The sequence below is a fragment of the Pleurodeles waltl genome, chromosome 11 (genome assembly GCF_031143425.1).
Source record: "Pleurodeles waltl isolate 20211129_DDA chromosome 11, aPleWal1.hap1.20221129, whole genome shotgun sequence".
Lineage (NCBI taxonomy): Eukaryota > Metazoa > Chordata > Amphibia > Caudata > Salamandridae > Pleurodeles > Pleurodeles waltl.
Genome location: NC_090450.1, coordinates 721,432,982 through 721,454,218, shown reverse-complemented (window position 1 = coordinate 721,454,218; position 21,237 = coordinate 721,432,982). Strand labels below are relative to the sequence as shown.

The 21,237-nt window shown below is 45.9% G+C and overlaps 1 protein-coding gene across 2 annotated transcripts in view; it reads right to left on the bottom strand.

The window, feature by feature from the left end:
• Positions 1 to 21,237, bottom strand: part of LMAN2L (lectin, mannose binding 2 like) — an 89,459-nt gene that overhangs the window by 58,144 nt on the left and 10,078 nt on the right. For both annotated transcript variants that reach the window (XM_069214404.1, XM_069214405.1), the window contains exons 2-3: positions 8,003 to 8,121; positions 341 to 458 (exon numbers count right to left, since the gene is read on the bottom strand). In XM_069214404.1, coding sequence (XP_069070505.1) covers positions 341 to 458; positions 8,003 to 8,121 — 237 coding nt within the window. The remainder of the gene's footprint in view (positions 1 to 340; positions 459 to 8,002; positions 8,122 to 21,237) is intronic.

Genomic DNA, 21,237 nt, shown 5'->3' with positions numbered 1-21,237 from the left:
GTCCCCTTAGAAGACAGTACATCTTAAATGCTTGAGCATGGTTCACAACTGCCATTACATCACCCTATATCTGCAAGATAAACAAATCCATACGACCAATGCAAAATACAGGAGTCTACCTCAAGTAATCTGAAGTCACAACCATTGATGCATCACTAAGGAGAAGGGGCTGGTTTGGGGGGGGGGGGGGGGGGGGGGCAAGGGGGGAGGCGACTCAGTACTCTAGCAAAAATAAAGTTGAAAGGTCTGGCCTCTATATATATTATTCGGGGTGGCAGGCTACACAACTAAGATATCAAAGTACAGCACAGCCCTGAGTGCTGATGCACTGGGATCTGACCTGTCTGCATTCGGTCTTTGGTGTACCACACCGCCAGGCCGTCACCAACAAGGTTCTTCTTGCCTTGCCCATGGATCTTGAAGTTGACTTGTAGTTCCCAGTCTCTAAGATAGCATGGCTATAGGAGAAAGAAACTATGGGTCATTCACCAAAGTAACAAAACAACCCACCCAGAGCAACACACGGTCAAATACACCATTAAAAATATAACAATAGAAGCTGTAGTGCTGATAAAAAGGAATCACAGCCAGAGCTAAAATAAGAATACTGGAGTGCATCCTACCACGTTATAAAGGTAACCGGGATCACATCACAGAAAACAGATGTGGCCATTCTAAGCAAGCTGACACACGAAGGACAGGTATAAATTATGACGCCCCACCACAACCTAGCTGCAGTGGTGGGAAATGTGCACAGGGGAAATGTTGCAGCCATTAGAAATGTGATTATCAATTGGCCAAGGGAGTGCACTCTACTTTGGTATTGTAGTTACAGAAAATATGATGGATAGTTTGTCTGTGGAGGATGATGACTTGCTGTACAAATCAGACTAGCTTCTTTTGAACTCTTGACTATTTGACATACAAAGAACGTTTGATGATGACTTTATTCAACAGTTTTCCTTTTGACAGGAAAGTGTTTAACGCCTATGCCCAGAAGCTGGAAAGGAGAAACCAATTAATAGCAGCAGACCTGTTCTGGGTACTAATTAACAAAAGAAAGGTTTAATGCTTATGTCGACACCTGTACTCCTTTGTGATTCCAGAGGCCTTCTGACAGTGGTTTAGTTTATGGAGCACCCAAGTAAATATGTCAATTATATATTTTTTTGTGGCAAGTGCTTGAGAGGGACGTTTTTCGGTATGAATTAATGAGTCACTATGGCATTCAGGGAACAATTTCAGATGTGGTGACATTCCAGTAAGATTACAATCACTCAACACTATCATCACAAGGCTTTCTAGGAGACAGAAAAATTGAATCATGATGTGAAAGTATGTATGGAGTGGTTTTAGAAAGCAATGTGAAATGATAGGACAGTGCAATCAGTGTTGTCGTATTAGGAGATCACCCCTAATTTAGTAACATTTTGTCCATCTTATAAAGCAAAAACATGGTCAGAATTGTATCTATATGAACGAGGAAATGGTCAATGATTTTTTAGGATGTGAACACTTCATAGCGGAGGGCAAGACAGACAGTGGAAAAAGCACTAGCAGTTTGATACCATGAAGAGAGGAAGAAAGAGGTCAGAGTTGGTCAAGTATAAGGAAACCTTTGCTTGTGTTGATTGGTTTGTCGAAGTTTCTTAACTCGTACATGGCCTTGGACGAGGTGATCTCCGCTAGGCACCAGGGATTGTGAGATGTGTGTGTGTTTTGTGTGTTTGGGGGCACCCCTTGGGCAAGGGTCGTATTTGGCAGAGGGGCCTATTTTTGTAGGCCCATCTGCCCCCAAGGAGGGCAGAAACCACCAATACGACAGGGATTTATGTTTTGGTTCCCCTTTTTTTGTTTAGTGCTGGGGGTGCCCCCCGTTTACCCCCTTTGGCAAGGGTCGCCCCCTAAAGTGGGCACAGAGCTGTTGGCCATTTCTGCCCTCCTTGGGGGCAGATCGGCCAATTTTGTTACGGCCATCTGCCCCCAAGGGGGGCAGAATCCACTTAGGCACCAGGGATCCTGTGTGTGTTTTGTGTGGGGGGCACGTTAGTGATGGCCATTTCTGCCCACCTTGGAGGCAGATCAGCCTATTTTTTTTTTAGGCCCATCTGCCTCCTAGTGGGGCAGAAGCCACTTAGGCACCAGGGACAATTTCTAAGTTCTTGGTGGTGTGGTGTTTGTCAACTGGCGAAGTATTTGTATTTGTGATTATAACAGTTTGTTTCTTCTTTTTGTTCTAGTTCAAAGCTTTTGCTTCCTTTGCTGGGGATCCTTGCGGTTTTGGCAGTAGTTGTCCTGCAATTTACATAGTTGCATGTTTTAGGTAAGTGAAAGCAATTTACTCCAAAGGAGTATTGTTGATATGCATGAATGACATGTTTGTAGGTGGTGTACTAAATGCAGTATTGTGTGTGAAATTGTCCTTAGATTTGAGCACAATGATATTTGTGTTGTCATATGTCTAATTTGCTTTTTTCTTTTTAGTGGGATATCATTGGTGATTGCTGTGTCTGTGCAGAGTAGTTGCTGGTGAGTAGCTTTTTCAGGCAAGTGAGTGGTATAGTTTTGTAGTACATAACTCTTTGTGATAAAGCTACACTTTGTTTATTACTCATTTTAGTGCTAGTTGTTGTTGGCAATCCATTTGTTGTTAGTGAGGATCATGGCTAGCTGCCGAGTGACCGCGCAGCAGGTTGTTGGCATGCTCCGAGTAGTCTTCAGACCATGATTACGAGACTGACTCTGCATCTGAGGCAGAGGAGGAAGTGAGAGATTCTGGCAGTGAGTTTTCTGTCCAAGAGTATTCTTCCGATGAGGAAGCTACTCTCAGTGCAGATGAAGGGTCTGGTGTAGAGGAGGACATTGATGTGCCAAGAGAGTGCAGCAGCCTGGGGCTGAAGGGTTTCCCATTAGAAGACCGGACACCTGGATTGCCCCAAACATGAAGCAGCCACAGTTACCTGCATTTACTGGTCTCCTAGGGTGTAGAGTCAATACGGAAACGTTTTTGCCTGTCCATTTGATTCACTTGTTTATGGACGATGTATTTTTGGAAGAGATTGTGGAGTAGACTAATTTGTATGCAGAGCAATATTTGAGGGACAACGCTGCCAGACTTAAGCCTCAGTCTAGAGCTACTCAGTGGGTTCCCACATATCTGGATAGATTAAAACGTTTTTAGGTTTGACTTTTTTGATGGGGCTGATCAGGAAGCCGTCGCTGACTTCTTATTGGTCTACTAGTCCCTTGCTGGCAATGGCTATATTTCCTGCAACTATGACACGTAATCGCCATTTGCTTCTTCTTCGTATGCTGCATTTTGTAGGCAATGCTTTAGCCTTGCCGCATGATTACCCTGATTGTGACGGTCTTTTTAAGATTAGGCCTGTCCTTGATCATTTTGTAGATCGGTTTTCAGAGGTCTATGTTCCAGGCAAAGAGATAAGTGTGGACGAGTCTTTGGTCCTTTTCAAGGGGCGTTTAGTTTTTAAGCAGTACATTCCTAGTAAGAGGGCACGGTATGGGATTAAATTGTATATGCTGTCAGAAAGCAGTACAGGATGTGTGTATAATTTCCGGGTCTACACTGGTAGGGATTCCAGTATTGACCCTCCTGGTTGTCCGGCCACTTTTGGAGTTAGCGAAAAAATTGTGTGGGAACTTGGTAGACGACTGTTTAACAAAGGTCACCATTTGTACGTAGATAATTTCTACACTGGAGTGCAGTTGTTCAAGGAGTTGTTTAGAGTGGACACTGTTGCTTGTGGCACAATCCGTTCTAACCGGAAAGGCTATCCAAGGGAGCTTGTCTGTAAAAAAAAAAAAATAACGTGAGAGGGGACAGTGCAGTGCCTTGAGGAATAATGAGCTGCTAGCTCTGAAATTTTCAGACAGGACGGATGTGTACATGCTATCTACCATCCATGATGAAAGTACTTCCCCCGTGACTGTTTGGGGTCAGGTTGCGGAAGTACGCAAAACTGCGTGCATTTTGAACTATAAAAGGCACATGGGTGGTGTTGATAGAATAGATCAGAGGTTGGAACCTTACACTGCCCTTCGTAAGTCTTACGTGTGGTATAAAAAGTTGGCCCTACATTTATTTCATTTGGCAACTTTTAATGCTTTGTGTTCAAGGATTGTCCACCTGAGTCAAGGATGACATGTGTTCAATTTCAGGAGTCAGTGATAGAGAGCCTTATTGTGGTGGAACGGGCAACAGTTCCTAGTGTAGAAGTGGTGGAGGAAGTGGCTAGATTGAAAGATCGCCAATTTCCAGATCACATTCCTCCCACTCCCAAAAAAGACTTGCCCACAAAGAAATGTAGAGTATGTGCCCGGAGATCAATCCGGATGGAGAGCCGGATGTACTGCCCGAATGCCCTTCAAAGCCTGGGCTGTGTGTGTCCGGCTGTTTTAGAAGTTACCACACAAGGAAAAACTTTTGGGAAATACCGTGAGCGTAAACTGCCTGTTTTATATTTTCATATGTTCAGTTTCACGGTTGGCATCACTGACAAGTATTCAGTTAGAGCTTTTGTGTTTGTAGTTTTGTACTTATTTTATAATTAGTAAGAGGTTTCTTCGTAGTTTATAAACAAAACAAAAAGTGATGGCGGTGTGCGTGGGGTGGCGCTTGGCTGGCGGTATGGGTGGGGTGGCGCTTGGCTGGCGGTGCCAGCCAAACGCCAGTCCACACACATCAGCTGGTGTCATCAGGCATATGGGCGTATGAAAGTGACTGGTCCTTGACTAGCGCTGTCTGTCGATGCGAGTGTTGTAATGTGCTGGGCCCGTGGCTGGCGGCGTGAATGGTCTTGTGCATGTCATGTATGAAAGGTGTGTGAATGGACTGTAAAGCGGTTGGTACCTTGCCGTGGCTTTACAGCTCACGAGCTGTGAGTCATTGGTTCCGTTTTTTGGCCTTTCAGTTATTACCAGTGCATTTCACTTTTGTGAAATGTCTTGTTAATAAAATCTGATCTACTGAACCATCACTCACCCTTGTGCCAAATCCAACCAGTATGTGTGGTACAAATGACAAAACCTGCTCAGCTGTAATCAGGCGTCGCAGCACACTTGAGACACACTAGGTGTCTCAGGTGGGACCCCGATGCTGAAGCATGCCACAAACTTGGTTGGTGGGTGAGGGGTCTTTTTCACATAACCTAAGTGCGTTTCTTTTCACAATTTTAGTGTTTGGAACATCACAGACGTATGTGGACGCATCAAAATGATATATTACAAAACTACCTGTGTTTGGGGGAGAGGGGTCACCTATGTTTTTAGTCCTGGGTGCGGCCTTCATCTAGGGAAACCTACTAAACCCAGACATTTTTTTCAACTAGACACCCCAAGGAATCCAGGAAGGTGTGGCTTGTGTGGATCCCCCAACATTCTCTTACCCAGGCTCCTCTGCAAACCTCAAAATTTGCTTAAAAAAGCCAATTTTCCTGACTTTCGTTTGTACGATCACCGCTCCAGCACAAAATTCCTACTCCCCAGCATTCCCCTCAGTCTCCCAAGTAAAATGACACCTCACTTGTGTGGGTCCCCAAAGCAGAGTCAGCCTAAAGATGTATAAAAGAAGAATATGTCCTTATCAACTCGCTGTGCTATCCCCTCTATCTCTACAAGTTTTTGGCCTTGGGGGAGCGCTGGGTGGAAGAAAATTTGTGGCTCCTCTCACATTCCAGAACTTTCTGTCACCGAAATGTGAGGGAAATGGGGTTTTGTTTAGCCAAATTGAGGTTTGCAAAGGATTCTGGGTAACAGAACCTGGTCAGAGCCCCACAAGTCACCCCATCTTGGATTCCCCTAGGTCTCTAGTTTTCAAAAATGCACGTTTGGTAGGTTTCCCTAGGTGCCGGCTGAGCTAGAGGCCAAAATGCAGGCAAAGGTTACAGAGAAAAATTGCTGGTTTTTTCACCTCAATTTCAATATTTTGTTTTTCCAGTTATTTTCTGTAGGAAACCCTTGCAGGATATACACAAATTATCCCTTGCTGAATTCAGAATTTTGTCTACTTTTCAAAAATGTTTAGGTTTCTGGGATCCAGCATTGGTTTCACGCCCATTTCGGTCACTGACTGGAAGGAGGCTGAAAGCACAAAACAAATCGTAAAAATGGGGTATGTCCCAGTAAAATGCCAAAATTGTGTTGAAAAATTGTTTTTTCTGATTCAAGTCTGCCTGTTCCTGAAAGCTGGGAAGCTGGTGATTTTAGCACTGCAAACCCTTTGTTGATGCCATTTTCAGGGAAAAAACCACAAGCCTTCTTCTGCAGCCCCTTTTTCCCATTTTTTGGAAAAAACCAAATTCACTGTATTTTGGCTAATTTCTTGGCCTCCTTCAGGGGAACCCATAAAGTCTGGATACCTCTAGAATCTCTAGGATGTTGGAAAAAAAGGACGCAAATTTGGCTTGGCTAGCTTAAGTTGACAAAAAGTTATGAGGGCCTAAGCGCGAACTGCCCCAATTAGCCAAAAAAAAAGGCCTGGCAGCGAAGGGGTTAAGTACTGGTTGTATGGAGCTGGACTTCAACAGAGCGTAGCAGTGTTGGAATTTTGCATGAGGTCAAGCCCACTGGATCTTGGTGTGAAGAGGATGGTGCACAATATACACACGAGGTTCACTATTAAAGACTGGATCATGAGCCAGATAACCAGCTGCAGACATCTTGTGCTTATACCCAAGGAAGGTTCAGGTGATTATTCGGATATGGAGAATGATTCAGGTGTGCAAGCAGGATTTCTTGGTTATAACTCCTGTGGCAACAAGTGTTGGGGTAACTGCAACCTACGACCGTATATATTTATAGTCATTCCACAAGTCAAATTTGAAAAGTATATAATGTATGATGTGTAAACCGGGACAGTGCTTTGGTTTCATTGTAAAAGGTCAAGAAATGTGTTCTTATCTATGACCTGGCTGCATCCCATGTCTAAATTTAAGCTGGATTCTGGCCCGATTACTAGCCCAGGGCTTTAGTCTTGCAGTTGAAGTGCTGCCCGGTGCTCTGTTGTAGAAGACTCATGAATAAAGTGTTTTACAAGCATATCTTGTGAGGAGTCTCTTCATCTGGCATGCCATAAGTGAAGAATGCCTATGTACAGGAGATCAAAGATACCCACTCACATCACGTTGCATTGTACTGTATTTTAATTTATATAGCACGTAAAACCCTTGACAAGGCATTACAGTTCTTTACACCAGGCAGCACACTGTTCAGGAACCCAATGTTAATGGTTACTCCACCATCATTGGTTATTCTGGCTATAGCAACTAGTCGCATGTGCTCAAACCAACCGTTTACTTTCAGATTCATTGTGATGGATTAAACTAATACGACTTAAGTGTGATCATTAGCAGGTGGTGTATCTGAGCTCAAGCACATGGTAGGTGGGGCTCATAGATGAGCTACAGCAAATTAGGTATTTTTAGGTTGCATGGGTATGACCTTGAAAGGAGAGCTGTGATCTTGTAAATTAGTTGTGGGCAATTAGCAGAAAAGCAATAATAGAATAAGGCAAACATGCATGTGAAAGTAGAGTGCTCAACGAGAGGAGGTTGCAAAGGATGAAGTGTAGGAGCAGCCCACTTAAAAGAAGGGGAAGAAAAAAGGTAGCAATCAGAATTTTTAAGTTCTCATGACAGACTTTAGGAATACAGAGGACTATGAGATGGCATGCAATTTGAGGATGTACGGCTAGAACGAAACAACATTTGCAAGTAAAGATAGTGTTTTTTTTCTTGAAGGTATTTTTGATAGGCACTAGAAAAATGCAGACTGTACATTACTAGGCTGCTGTTAGACCACCTCCCCACCAGATAAGATGATTTGCTCAGTGGCTGAAAGTGAAAAGTAATGACTGGACACACACAGTGAAATATGAGAGCTTTAAGCTGCACTCCAAAGAAGCAGTAAGCTCAAGATCGTAGGAATGTGAGAAAGCAGTTGGGGAGAAAAGCTCCATTTAGGCATCAACACCACAAAGTCTTACCACTCTATTCCAGATTGCCCCTTGCTTGCTTTGCATGTCTGGTGTTAGGCGGATGTACTGAGGTGTTACAATGGCATTTCCCTGGATGTCCCATAAGGAGGAGCTGGAGGTGCCAACACCTGTGAAACAATAAGAGCAAGCTTCAAGAAAGACAAATTTACTGCATCCAAAAAATACAAACAGTATGTTGGAAGTTGTGGAAATAATCTCACTGATCACTCCATCTAAACCCTTGGATCTGCTAGTAAGCCAATCGTGTTGGATGACTTACTACAGCAACTCACCATTAATAGGTAAGACTGTTCATTATAGTCTACCGTACTTGCCTCCCTCTTTTCAATCTCTTACCCATCTTAAACTAACCTTCCCCTGCATTGTACTTGATGAGGTAGGTAGGTAGGTAGGTAGAGGTGTGTGTGTATATAGAGGTGTGTGTGTGTGTATATAGAGGTGTGTGTGTGTGTATATAGAGGTGTGTGTGTGTGTATATAGAGGTGTGTGTGTGTGTATATAGAGGTGTGTGTGTGTGTATATAGAGGTGTGTGTGTGTGTATAGAGGTGTGTGTGTGTGTGTATAGAGGTGTGTGTGTGTGTGTATAGAGGTGTGTGTGTGTGTGTATAGAGGTGTGTGTGTATAGAGGTGTGTGTGTGTATATAGAGGTGTGTGTGTGTATATAGAGGTGTGTGTGTGTATATAGAGGTGTGTGTGTGTATATAGAGGTGTGTGTGTGTATATAGAGGTGTGTGTATATAGAGGTGTGCGTGTGTATATGTATAGAGGTGTGCGTGTGTATATGTATAGAGGTGTGCGTGTGTATATGTATAGAGGTGTGCGTGTGTATATGTATAGAGGTGTGCGTGTGTATATGTATAGAGGTGTGCGTGTGTATATGTATAGAGGTGTGCGTGTGTATATGTATAGAGGTGTGCGTGTGTATATGTATAGAGGTGTGCGTGTGTATATGTATAGAGGTGTGCGTGTGTATTTGTATAGAGGTGTGCGTGTGTATTTGTATAGAGGTGTGCGTGTGTATTTGTATAGAGGTGTGCGTGTGTATATGTATAGAGGTGTGCGTGTGTATATGTATAGAGGTGTGCGTGTGTATATGTATAGAGGTGTGCGTGTGTATATGTATAGAGGTGTGCGTGTGTATATGTATAGAGGTGTGCGTGTGTATATGTATAGAGGTGTGCGTGTGTATATGTATAGAGGTGTGCGTGTGTGTATATAGAGGTGCGTGTGTATATAGAGGTGCGTGTGTATATAGAGGTGTGCGTGTGTATATGTATAGAGGTGTGCGTGTGTATATGTATAGAGGTGTGTGTGTGTGTATATAGAGGTGTGTGTGTGTGTATATAGAGGTGTGTGTGTGTGTATATAGAGGTGTGTGTGTGTATAGAGGTGTGTGTGTATATAGAGGTGTGTGTGTATATAGAGGTGTGTGTGTATATAGAGGTGTGTGTGTATATAGAGGTGTGTGTGTATATAGAGGTGTGTGTGTATATAGAGGTGTGTGTGTATATAGAGGTGTGTGTGTATATAGAGGTGTGTGTGTATATAGAGGTGTGTGTGTATATAGAGGTGTGTGTGTATATAGAGGTGTGTGTGTATATAGAGGTGTGTGTGTATATAGAGGTGTGTGTGTATATAGAGGTGTGTGTGTGCGTGTGTATAGAGGTGTGTGTGTGCGTGTGTATAGAGGTGTGTGTGTGCGTGTGTATAGAGGTGTGTGTGTGCGTGTGTATAGAGGTGTGTGTGTGCGTGTGTATAGAGGTGTGTGTGTGCGTGTGTATAGAGGTGTGTGTGTGCGTGCGTATAGAGGTGTGTGTGTGCGTGCGTATAGAGGTGTGTGTGTGCGTGCGTATAGAGGTGTGTGTGTGCGTGCGTATAGAGGTGGGTGTGTGCGTGCGTATAGAGGTGGGTGTGTGCGTGCGTATAGAGGTGGGTGTGTGCGTGCGTATAGAGGTGTGTGCGTGCGTATAGAGGTGTGTGCGTGCGTATAGAGGTGTGTGTGTGTGCGTGCGTATAGAGGTGTGTGTGTGTGTGCGTGCGTATAGAGGTGTGTGCGTGCGTGCGTATAGAGGTGTGCGTGCGTGCGTGCGTATAGAGGTGTGTGTGTGCGTGCGTGCGTATAGAGGTGTGTGTGCGTGCGTGCGTATAGAGGTGTGTGTGCGTGCGTGCGTATAGAGGTGGGTGGGTGCGTGCGTATAGAGGTGGGTGGGTGCGTGCGTATAGAGGTGGGTGGGTGCGTGCGTATAGAGGTGGGTGGGTGCGTGCGTATAGAGGTGGGTGGGTGCGTGCGTATAGAGGTGGGTGGGTGCGTGCGTATAGAGGGGTGGGTGCGTGCGTATAGAGGGGTGGGTGCGTGCGTATAGAGGGGTGGGTGCGTGCGTATAGAGGGGTGGGTGCGTGTGTGTAGAGGTGTGTGTGTGTGTAGAGGTGTGTGTGTATAGAGGTGTGTGTGTATAGAGGTGTGTGTGTGTGTATAGAGGTGTGTGTGTGTGTGTGTATAGAGGTGTGTGTATAGAGGTGTGTGTGTGTAGAGGTAGTTGTGTAGAGGTAGGTGTGTAGAGGTAGGTGTGTAGAGGTAGGTGTGTAGAGGTAGGTGTGTAGAGAGAGGTGTGTGTGTAGAGGTGTGTGTGTAGAGGTGTGTGTGTAGAGGTGTGTGTGTAGAGGTGTGTGTGTAGAGGTGTGTGTGTAGAGGTGTGTGTGTAGAGGTGTGTGTGTAGAGGTGTGTGTGTGTGTAGAGGTGTGTGTGTAGGAGGTGTGTAAGTCCACCTTCCCTGGATTAAGGAACTTTTTGTGTACCCAAAGAGTGTGAAATAGCCCCTCCTGCATTGCTCTACTACTGATCCTGGGGCTTCCTGCCATTTGCTAATACAAACCAACCATCACTCAACCTCTCAACTCCCATTTTAAAGTGCCCGTCTCCTGTTCTGGTTCCACAGGTCCTTCTCCCGTGCCAACTGTGGTATGAAATGTATGCCTTTAAATAGCATACTATTACCAAGCAGACTTTACCACACATGGCTGTACATAGACATTAGACAGAGGCCTAACTGATAGACAGATATGCTTGGGTACATCTCTGATGTTGCCCCATAATGAGAGGGACTTAACCGGGGTATACAGTGTATCTTTTGCTATTTGCACTATAGAGTATTTTTTTATATATATTTTTTTTTAACATCTTAGGATATCTGCTTCCCTTTACACACGTGTAAATATATATATTTTTTAAAGTAACTTATTTTATTTTTTTTGGGGGGGGGGGGTGTTAAATATATATTTTTTTTATTTCCTTTTAAATCACTCCCAATCTCTTTACCACTACCCACCCATAAATCCTAACATTACCCTTGCCTACTTTTACCACTGTTCACCCCGAGCCCCCAAATTACCCTTACCTCCTTTTACTACTTCCACAACGACACCCTTTTTATTTTAAACAACATAGCAATTAGGTTATTGAAAAAAATACTTACCAGAGTGTTTAAGTACATGTGTGGTAACGGTGTAAATACTTACCTGCAGTAGGAAAGTACCCTCTTTTTGGCATGGTTACCCCCACTTTTGCCAGTCAGTGTGTTGCGACTGCTTACTGGGATCCTGCTACCCAGGACCACAGTGACTGGGCTCTCTCCCCCTAAATGTGGTTGCTCCTGGCTTTGTACACCCCACAACTGGCATACTGGCTCCCCCATGTTGGACCCTTGGTACCTAGGCAACCAGGGTACTGGGGTATGAGGGGTTCCCCATGGGCTGCAGCATGTATTATGCCACCCATGGGAGTCTATGCAAAATGTGTCTGCAAGTCTGCCACTCCAGACTCCGTGAAAGGGGGCATGCACCCTTCCACTACAGGTCACTGCACCAGGTCACCCCTACAGCAGGCCCTCCTAGCGTGAAAGTACCTGCGTCTGAAGGCACCCCTGCATGAGCAGAGGTGCCCCTATTAAGCCCAGCTCCATTTTCCTTTACTTTGTAAATGAGGGGAAGCCATTCTACCCGTGTACTGGACACAGGTCCCCTGTGTCCATCCTACCAGTTTGCAGGGTTTTCCCAGGCAGCCCGTGCTGCTGGCATCCTACAGACAGGTTTCTGCCCTCCTGCTGCTTGACCAGCTCAAGCCCAGGAAGCCAGAACAAAGGATTTCCTTTGGGAGAGGGAGGCAACATCCTCTCCCTTTGGAAACCGGTGTTACATGGGTTGAGAGGGGTAGCCTCCCCAAGCCACTAGTATGCTTTCAAGGGCACATTTGGTGCCCTCATTGCATAAACCGGTGTGCACCAGTCCAGGGGCCCTTGGTCCCTGCTCTGGTGCGAAACTGGACAATGTAAAAAGGGAGCAACCCTTGTCCATCACCACCCAAAGGGTGGTGCCCAGAGCTCCTCCAGGTGGCCACTTGATTCTGCCATCTTGAATCCAAGGTGGGCAGAGGTCTCTGGGAGCATCGGAGTGGCCAGGTCAGGCAAGTGACATCACATCCCCCTCCTGATAGGTCACCCTGCTAGGTAAACAATCCCCCTTTTAGGGTCTCCCTCTTGGGTGGATCCTCAGATTCAACGTACAAGATTCCAGCATGATTCCTCTGCAACGTTTATTTCATCTTCTGGCCACTGGAACTGCGACTGGACCCTAGAGGGACCGACACATTGTATCTACAGCAACATCTCTCCTCTGCAACATTGTTTCTCCGGCTCCTTCCAGCAACTGCAACATTTCCCCGGCTGCGCATCCTCTGAGGGCGATGACTCTTAAGTCTGCGCCATCTTCTCTCCTCCAGAGCAGCGTGGATCCTGCATCGTGGGTGGTGGTCTGGAGTGATCCCCTTGGTTCTCTCTATCTGCAATCCAAGTTGGTTGTTGGTGGTTTTTCCACACGACTGACAGACAGTAATCCTTCTCCAGGCGTGGGACGTCCACTGCATCACTTCAGGAACTCCTCAGCTGCTCTAGTGCTGCACTGCTGACTGTCTTCGTCCACCGACGACCTGGTCCTGCATCCACAGACTAGTGGGTAGTGGCTCCTGTCATGAACGGACACTCCAACGTGAACTGACTAAGTCCCCTTCCTTTACAGGTGTTCCACTACCAGGATCCACCTTTGGTTCCTTGCAGTCTTGTCTGGTTACAAAATCCTCTACTGAAGTCTTTTTGGTGGGTTTGGGGAAAATCAGGTACATATCTCTTCTCTCCTGGTCGCTGGTGGGCACTCTGGTACTTACCCTTTGGGATTCCTACTTCCTCCAGCTCCCCTCTACCAATTCCTCTTCTTTGGGTGGGGGACCAACCTTCGCATTCCACTTTCTTAGTATATGGCTTTCACTGTTTTTTATTGCTTTTTATGCTAATTCCTGACTGCTAATGTACATATAATAGTGTGTTTACTTACCTCCAGTTGGGATATTGCCTATTCAGTATTTTAGTACTTGTGTTACAAAAAAATATAGGAACTTTATTATAGTAACACTGTGTGGTTCTTTAATGTGTGTAAGTGCTGTGTGACTAGAGTGGTACTGCATAAGCTTTGCATGTCTCCTAGATAAGTCTTGGCTGCTCATCCATAGCTACCTCTAAAGAGCTCTGGCTTTCTAGACACTGTCTACACCTCACTTATATGGGATACCTGGCCCTGCTATAAAGAGATGACACCATAGGTGCTCACCACACACCAGACCAGCTTCCTGCATGGTAAAGTCATTTCATGGTAAAGACTAGGTTATAAAGGCTATTTCCCACAATATATAACACATTTGGTCAGCCCTTGTTGCTAACAAAAAGAGTTGTTTTTCTGCTAATGTTAGTTTTACTACAGGCACAAACATGGGTTTAAAACCAGCATTGGGTTAAAAAGCCAGGCGGTGCTGAAGAGGTCACATGACATGAGGTACCATCACTGTGTTATAAATGTGACTATCATATATACAATCCCAGATCACTAAACTAGTACTGGTTAATCTCTAGTAAAGTGTGAAAAGAAAATACTACCCAGTCACATATACTGACCCCCTTGACTACCAGTTATGGGAAGCTTTTTCTCCTTTTGATACAATTTCGAAGTGTTCATAGGTGCTTTTATTTTTTTTTAAATAAAGTATTGCGATTTGCAATTCTAGTTTGTAAACGAATCCAGTGGAGGCTTACACAGCATCCAATCAAAGAAAAAGAAACACTTACCATGTTTGTATAAACAATCATTTGCTGCATATTAGAAATTGATTGTATGTTGTTTATGCATGAATAAGTAAACAAAAAGGTATATTTAACTGTCTTTGTAAAGAAGACAGGCTCTCCTAGGTATAAGTCTTAATGAAATATAGAGTAATGACCCCGCTGCGCAGAGCTTCTTCTCTACCAAGTGCCTCTCTCGGCTGTTCTCAATTCGTCATCATATTCCATCAAGTCTGAGTGTAATGATTTCATGTATAAATAACCCATACCTCCACTCTTCAGCAAGACAAACTGTAGTGAAAGAATAACCAGAACTAATACCAATATTAAATTATGTAAGCTATGTCATATTTATATTATACAGCAAAGAAAGATAGGCTCTATATGGTGGAAAATATAACCTATTAACATCCTCAAATCTCTTGGAAACGTGGACAGTTCTAGCCTTCTTAATCGTGCATTCATTGACCTTTTATGGGCGAGCACAAAGTGCTCCGTCCATTCTGTAATCTCTATTTGGGCTTGAAACCACACCCATGCCACGTCAGTCACTTACACTGGTTTGTGGGCTTGCCTTTTAAAATCTGCTTGCTTTCATTTGTGAAAGGCATGCATACGTCATGCCTTTTCCGGTGTTTAGCCCACCTACCCAGCACCGGTAAAGTACCAAAAAACATACAAGGCTCGATGTTTTCAGCCTGGAGTCCGGACTACTTAATCTGTTTATTTTCCACGATCATTTTACATAGCGCGATCGTGCTGCGTTTTTTTTTTGCTTGACAACGCTAATAGCTCTAACTCGAACAAATGCGAGACCAGTTGCATTGAAAAAGCTTGTTTTGTATGTTATCAACATCAGTAGAAGAAGAAGTCCTCAAAGTAGAAATGTCTTCATATGAGCGACACGCAGAATTGCCCGTGTCCAATCCACCATTTCATTGCTCTGAAAAATCTCTGGAATCACCTCTCTTTGATACATGTACTTATAGCCTTCAACCACCTTAAGTTCATTGAGGTAGTGTAGGAGGCTGGACTGGCTTGTAGTGAGTAGCTAGGGGTACTTCCACCTTGCACCAGGCCCAGTTATCCCGTATTAGTGTATAGGGTGTCTAGCAGCATAGGCTGATAGATGGTAGCTTAGCAGAGCGGCTTAGGCTGAACTAGGAGACGAGTGAAGCTCCTACAGTACCACTAGTGTCACTTGCACAATATCATAAGAAAACACAATACACAGATATACTAAAAATAAAGGTACTTTATTTTTATGACAATATGCCAAAGTATCTCAGAGTGTACCCTCAGTATGAGGATAGCAAATATACACAAGATATATGTACACAATACCAAAAATATGCAGTATAGTCTTAGAAAACAGTGCAAACAATGTATAGTTACAATAGGATGCAATGGGGGCACATAGGGATAGGGGCAACACAAACCATATACTCCAAAAGTGGAATGCGAATCACGAATGGACCCCAAACCTATGTGACCTTGTAGAGGGTCGTTGGGACTATTAGAAAATAGTGAGGGTTAGAAAAATAGCCCACCCCAAGACCCTGAAAAGTGAGTGCAAAGTGCACTAAAGTTCCCCAAAGGACATAGAAGTCGTGATAGGGGAATTATGCAGGAAAGACACAAACAAGCAATGCAACAACGATGGATTTCCAGTCGAGGGTACCTGTGGAACAAGGGGACCAAGTCCAAAAGTCACAAGCAAGTCGGAGATGGGCAGATGCCCAGGAAATGCCAGCTGTGGGTGCAAAGAAGCTACTACTGGACAGTAGAAGCTGAGGATTCTGCAGGAACGACAAGGGCTAGAGACTTCCCCTTTGGAGGATGGATCCCCCACGCTGTGGAAAGTCGTGCAGAAGTTTTTTCCCGCCGAAAGACCGCCAACAAGCCTTGCTAGCTGCAAATCGTGCGGTTAGGGTTTTTGGATGCTGCTGTGGCCCAGGAGGGACCAGGATGTCGCCAATTGCGTCTGGGGACAGAGGGGGTGTCGAGCAAGACAAGGAGCCCTCTCAGAAGCAGGCAGCACCCGCAGAAGTGCCGGAACAGGCAATACGAAGAAGAGTGAAACGGTGCTCACCCGAAGTTGCACAAAGGAGTCCCACGTCACCGGAGACCAACTTAGAAAGTCGTGCAATGCAGGTTAGAGTGCCGTGGACCCAGGCTTGGCTGTGCACAAAGGATTTCCGCCGGAAGTGCACGGAAGCCGGAGTAGCTGCAAAAGACGCGGTTCCCAGCAATGCAGTCTGGCGTGGGGAGGCAAGGACTTACCTCCACCAAACTTGGACTGAAGAGTCACTGGACTGTGGGAGTCACTTGGACAGAGTTGCTGGAATCAAAGGAACTCGCTCGTCGTGCTGAGAGGAGACCCCAGAGTACCGGTAATGCAGTTCTTTGGTGTCTGCGGTTGCAGGGGGAAGATTCCGTCGACCCACAGGAGATTTCTTCAGAGCTTCTAGTGCAGAGAGGAGGCAGACTACCCCCACAGCATGCACCACCAGGAAAACAGTTGAGAAGGCGGCAGGATCAGCGTTACAGAGTTGCAGTAGTCGTCTTTGCTACTTTGTTCCAGTTTTGCAGGCTTCCAGCAAGGTCAGCAGTCGATTCCTTGGCAGAAGGTGAAGAGAGAGATGCAGAGGAACTCTGATGAGCTCTTGCATTCATTATCTAAGGAATCCCCAGAGACAGAGACCCTAAATAGCCAGAAAAGAGGGTTTGGCTACCTAGGAGAGAGGATAGGCTCCTTCAGGTGTTGCTAGCCTATCGGAAGGAGTCTCTGACGTCACCTGGTGGCACTGGCCACTCAGAGGTGCTGCTGGCACACTGGACTGCTCTGTTTCCAAGATGGCAGAGGTCTGGAGCACACTGGAGGAGCTCTGGACACCTCCCAGGGGAGGTGCAGGTCAGGGGAGTGGTCACTCCCCTTTCCTTTGTCCAGTTTCGCGCCAGAGCTGGGCTAAGGGGTCCCTGAACCGTTGTAGACTGGCTTATGCAGAAATGGGCACCATGTGTGCCCATGAAAGCATTTCCAGAGGCTGGGGGAGGCTACTCCTCCCCTGCCTTCACACCATTTTCCAAAGGGAGAGGGTGTAACACCCTCTCTCAGAGGAAGTTCTTTGTTCTGCCATCCTGGGACAAGCCTGGCTGGACCCCAGGAGGGCAGAAACCTGTCTGAGGGGTTGGCAGCAGCTGCAGTGAAACCCCTGAAAAGGCAGTTTGGCAGTACCAGGGTCTGTGCTACAGACCACTGGGATCATGGGATTGTGCCAACTATGCCAGGATGGCATAGAGGGGGCAATTCCATGATCATAGACATGTTACATGACCATATTCGGAGTTACCATTGTGAAGCTACACATAGGTAGTGACCTATGTGTAGTGCACGCGTGTAATGGTGTCCCCGCACTCAGAGTCCGGGGAATTTGCCCTGAACAATGTGGGGGCACCTTGGCTAGTGCCAGGGTGCCCTCACACTAAGTAACTTTCCACCTGACCTTTACCAGGTAAAGGTTAGACATATAGGTGACTTATAAGTTACTTAAGTGCAGTGGTAAATGGCTGTGAAATAATGTGGACGTTATTTCACTCAGGCTGCAGTGGCAGGCCTGTGTAAGAATTGTCAGAGCTCCCTATGGGTGGCAAAAGAAATGCTGCAGCCCATAGGGATCTCCTGGAACCCCAATACCCTGGGTACCTCAGTACCATATACTAGGGAATTATAAGGGTGTTACAGTATGCCAATGTGAATTGGTGCAATTGGTCACTAGCCTGTTAGTGACAATTTGTAAAGAAGAGCATAACCACTGAGGTTCTGGTTAGCAGAGCCTCAGTGAGACAGTTAGGCATCACACAGGGAACACATACATATAGGCCACAAACTTATGAGCACTGGGGTCCTGACTAGCAGGGTCCCAGTGACACATATCAAACATACTGAAAACACAGGGTTTTCACTATGAACACTGGGCCCTGGCTAGCAGGATCCCAGTGAGACAGTGAAAACACCCTGACATACACTCACAAACAGGCCAAAAGTGGGGGTAACAAGGCTAGAAAGAGGCTACTTTCTCACAGGTAGGTCGCCACATTTTACTGAAATGCAAAATCTTACCATCACTCAATTTACCTGAATTGGTGAATAACTTCTATACCAGCAAAAAACATGAAAATTTACCACTGCATTTCTTCTTCCCTCCTTGTTTTTTTTTGTACCCCAACCCAATCTCCCAAAATAAACTTATCACAAACACCATGTTTTAGATCAATTATTTTTAGAACCATTGTGGGCCTTTTTAATGGGATACTTTACTATCTCAAATGATAGCACACCTTGCATATCCATTTTAATCGATACAAAGTTGTCCTTGGGAAAAGATTCTCTCTCCCCCCCCCTAAGGTTTTCGAGCACCAGAAGCCAGCTACAGTAGGCAAAATCCAGTGTCCCCATATCAAACTTTTGATTTCTACTTTCGTACTATTAATGGCCATTTGGATACCCACCATCAAAACCATTTAAATGGTTAACAGCACCATTACCAGCTGGATGGTAGAGTGGGGTAACTTTACACAAAATACTAGTCCAAATATTTCAAAAGTACATCTGACAAATGAAGAATAGTGGTCACTGAGAATAGACTTGAGAATTCTTTCACGAGAATGCTTCATTTAAAAAAAAAAAAAAAAAAAAAAAAATATATATATTCTTTAGAGCATTAGAACCTTCTCTCTCTACTATGCACACTTCTGGACAGTTAGAAAACATACCTATCCAGACTACTGCCATATACAGGGAGTGGAAAGAAAGATTTCTTTGTCTTAACGCCTGCCCCGGATGAAGGTGCAAAAGGGCTGCCTCCGGATGGAAGAAGCCGAAGATTCTGCAACAACGGAAGGTGCCAGGAACTTCTCCTTTGGTCAGAGGATGTCCCACAGTGTGCTGGAGGATGCAGAGTTGTTTCCACGCAGAAAGACCGCAAACAAGCCTTGCTAGCTGCAAGAGTCGCAGTTGAGGATTTTGGGTGCTGCCAGTGCCCAGGAAGGACCAGGAGGTCGCCCCTAGGAGGAGGAGACAGAGGGGACCCTCAGCAGCACAGAGAGCCCACACAGAAGCAGGCAGCACCCGGAGAAGCACCTAAACAGGCGTTCAGAAGATCTGAGGACGACGGTCGACTCAGAACAACAGAAGAGGGTCCCACGACGTCGGAGTCCAACTCAGCGAGTTGGGAAATTCAGGACGGAGTGCTGTGGACCTGGGCTAGGCTGTGCACAAAGGAAGTCTTGCAAAAGTGCACAGAAGCCCGAGCAGCAGCAGTTCACAGGATTACTGTCTGGCCTGGGGAGGCAAGGACTTACCTCCACCAAATTTGGACAGAAGGGCCACTGGACTGTCGGGGACACTTGGATCGAACTCCTGTGTTCCAGGGACCACGCTCCTCAAGATGAGAGGGGACCTAGTGGACCGGTGATGCAGACGTTTGGTGCCTGCGTTGGCAGGGGGAAGATTGCGTCGACCCACTGGAGATTTCTTCTTGGCTTCCAGTGCAGGGTGAAGGCGGACAGCCCCCAGAGCATGCACCACCAGGAAACAGTTGAGAAAGCCGGCAGGATGAGGTGCTATAATGTTGCTGGTAGTCTTCTTGCTACTTTGTTGCAGTTTTGCAGGCGTCCTGGAGCAGTCAGCGGTCGATCCTTTGGCAGAAGGTGAAGAGGGAGATGCAGAGGAATTCTGGTGAGCTCTTGCATTCGTTATTTGGTGAGATACCCAAAGGAGAGACCCTAAATAGCCCACAGAGGATGATTGGCTACAGAGAAAGGTAAGCACCTATCAGGAGGGGTTTGTGACATCACCTGCTGGCCCTGGCCACTCAGGTGTCCATTGTACCCTCACACCTCTGCAGATGGCAGAGGTCTGGGACACACTGGTGGAGCTCTGGGCACCGTTGTAGACTGGCTTATGCAAGGAGGGCACCATCTGTGCCCTTCAAAGCATTTCCAGACGCCAGGGGAGGTTACTCCTCTCAGGCCCTTCACACCTATTTCCAAAGGGAGAGGGTGTAACACCTTCCCTCAGAGGAAATCCTTTGTTCTGCCTTCCTGGGACTGGGCTGCCCAGACCCCAGGAGGGCAGAAGCCTGTCTGTGGATTGGCAGCAGCGGTAGCTGCAGTAAAAACCCCAGCAAAGTAGTTTGGCAGTACCCGGGGTCCATGCTGGAGCCCCGGGGATGCATGGGATTGGCACCTAAACACCAGATTTGGCATGGGTGGACAATTCCATGATCTTAGACATGTTACATTGCCATATTCTGAGTTACCATTGTGAAGCTACATATAGGTATAGACCTATATGTAGTGCACGCGTGTAATGGTGTCCCCGCACTCCCAAAGTCTGGGGAATTTGCCCCTGAACAATGTGGGGGAACTTTGGCTAGTGCCAGGTGCCCACACACTAAGTAACTTTGCACCTAACCTTCACTAAGTGAGGGTTAGACATATAGGTGACTTTTAAATTACTTATGTGCAGTGTAAAATGGCTGTGAAATAACATGGACATTATTTCACTCAGGCTACAGTGGCAGTCCTGTGTAAGAATTGTCTGAGCTCCCTATGGGTGGCAAAAGAAATGCTGCAGCCCATAGGGATCGCCAGGAACCCCAATACCATGGGTACCAAGGTACCATATACTAGGGAATTATAAGGGTGTTTCAGTGTGCCAATCAGAATTGGTAAAAGTAGTCACTAGCCTGCAGTGACAATTTTAAAAGCAGAGAGCGCATAATCACTGAGGTTTATACATAGGTCACTACCTATGTATAGCGTCACAATGGTAACTCCGAACATGGCCATGTAACATGTCTAAGATCATGGAATTGTCAATTCCATGATCCCCCGGGTCTCTAGCATAGTACCCGGGTACTGCCAAACTACCTTTCCAGGGTCTCCACTGCAGCTGCTGCTGCCAACCCCTCAGACAGGTTTCTGCCCTCCTGGGGTCCAGGCAGCCCTGGCCCAGGAAGGCAAAACAAAGGATTTCCTCTGAGAGAGGGTGTTAC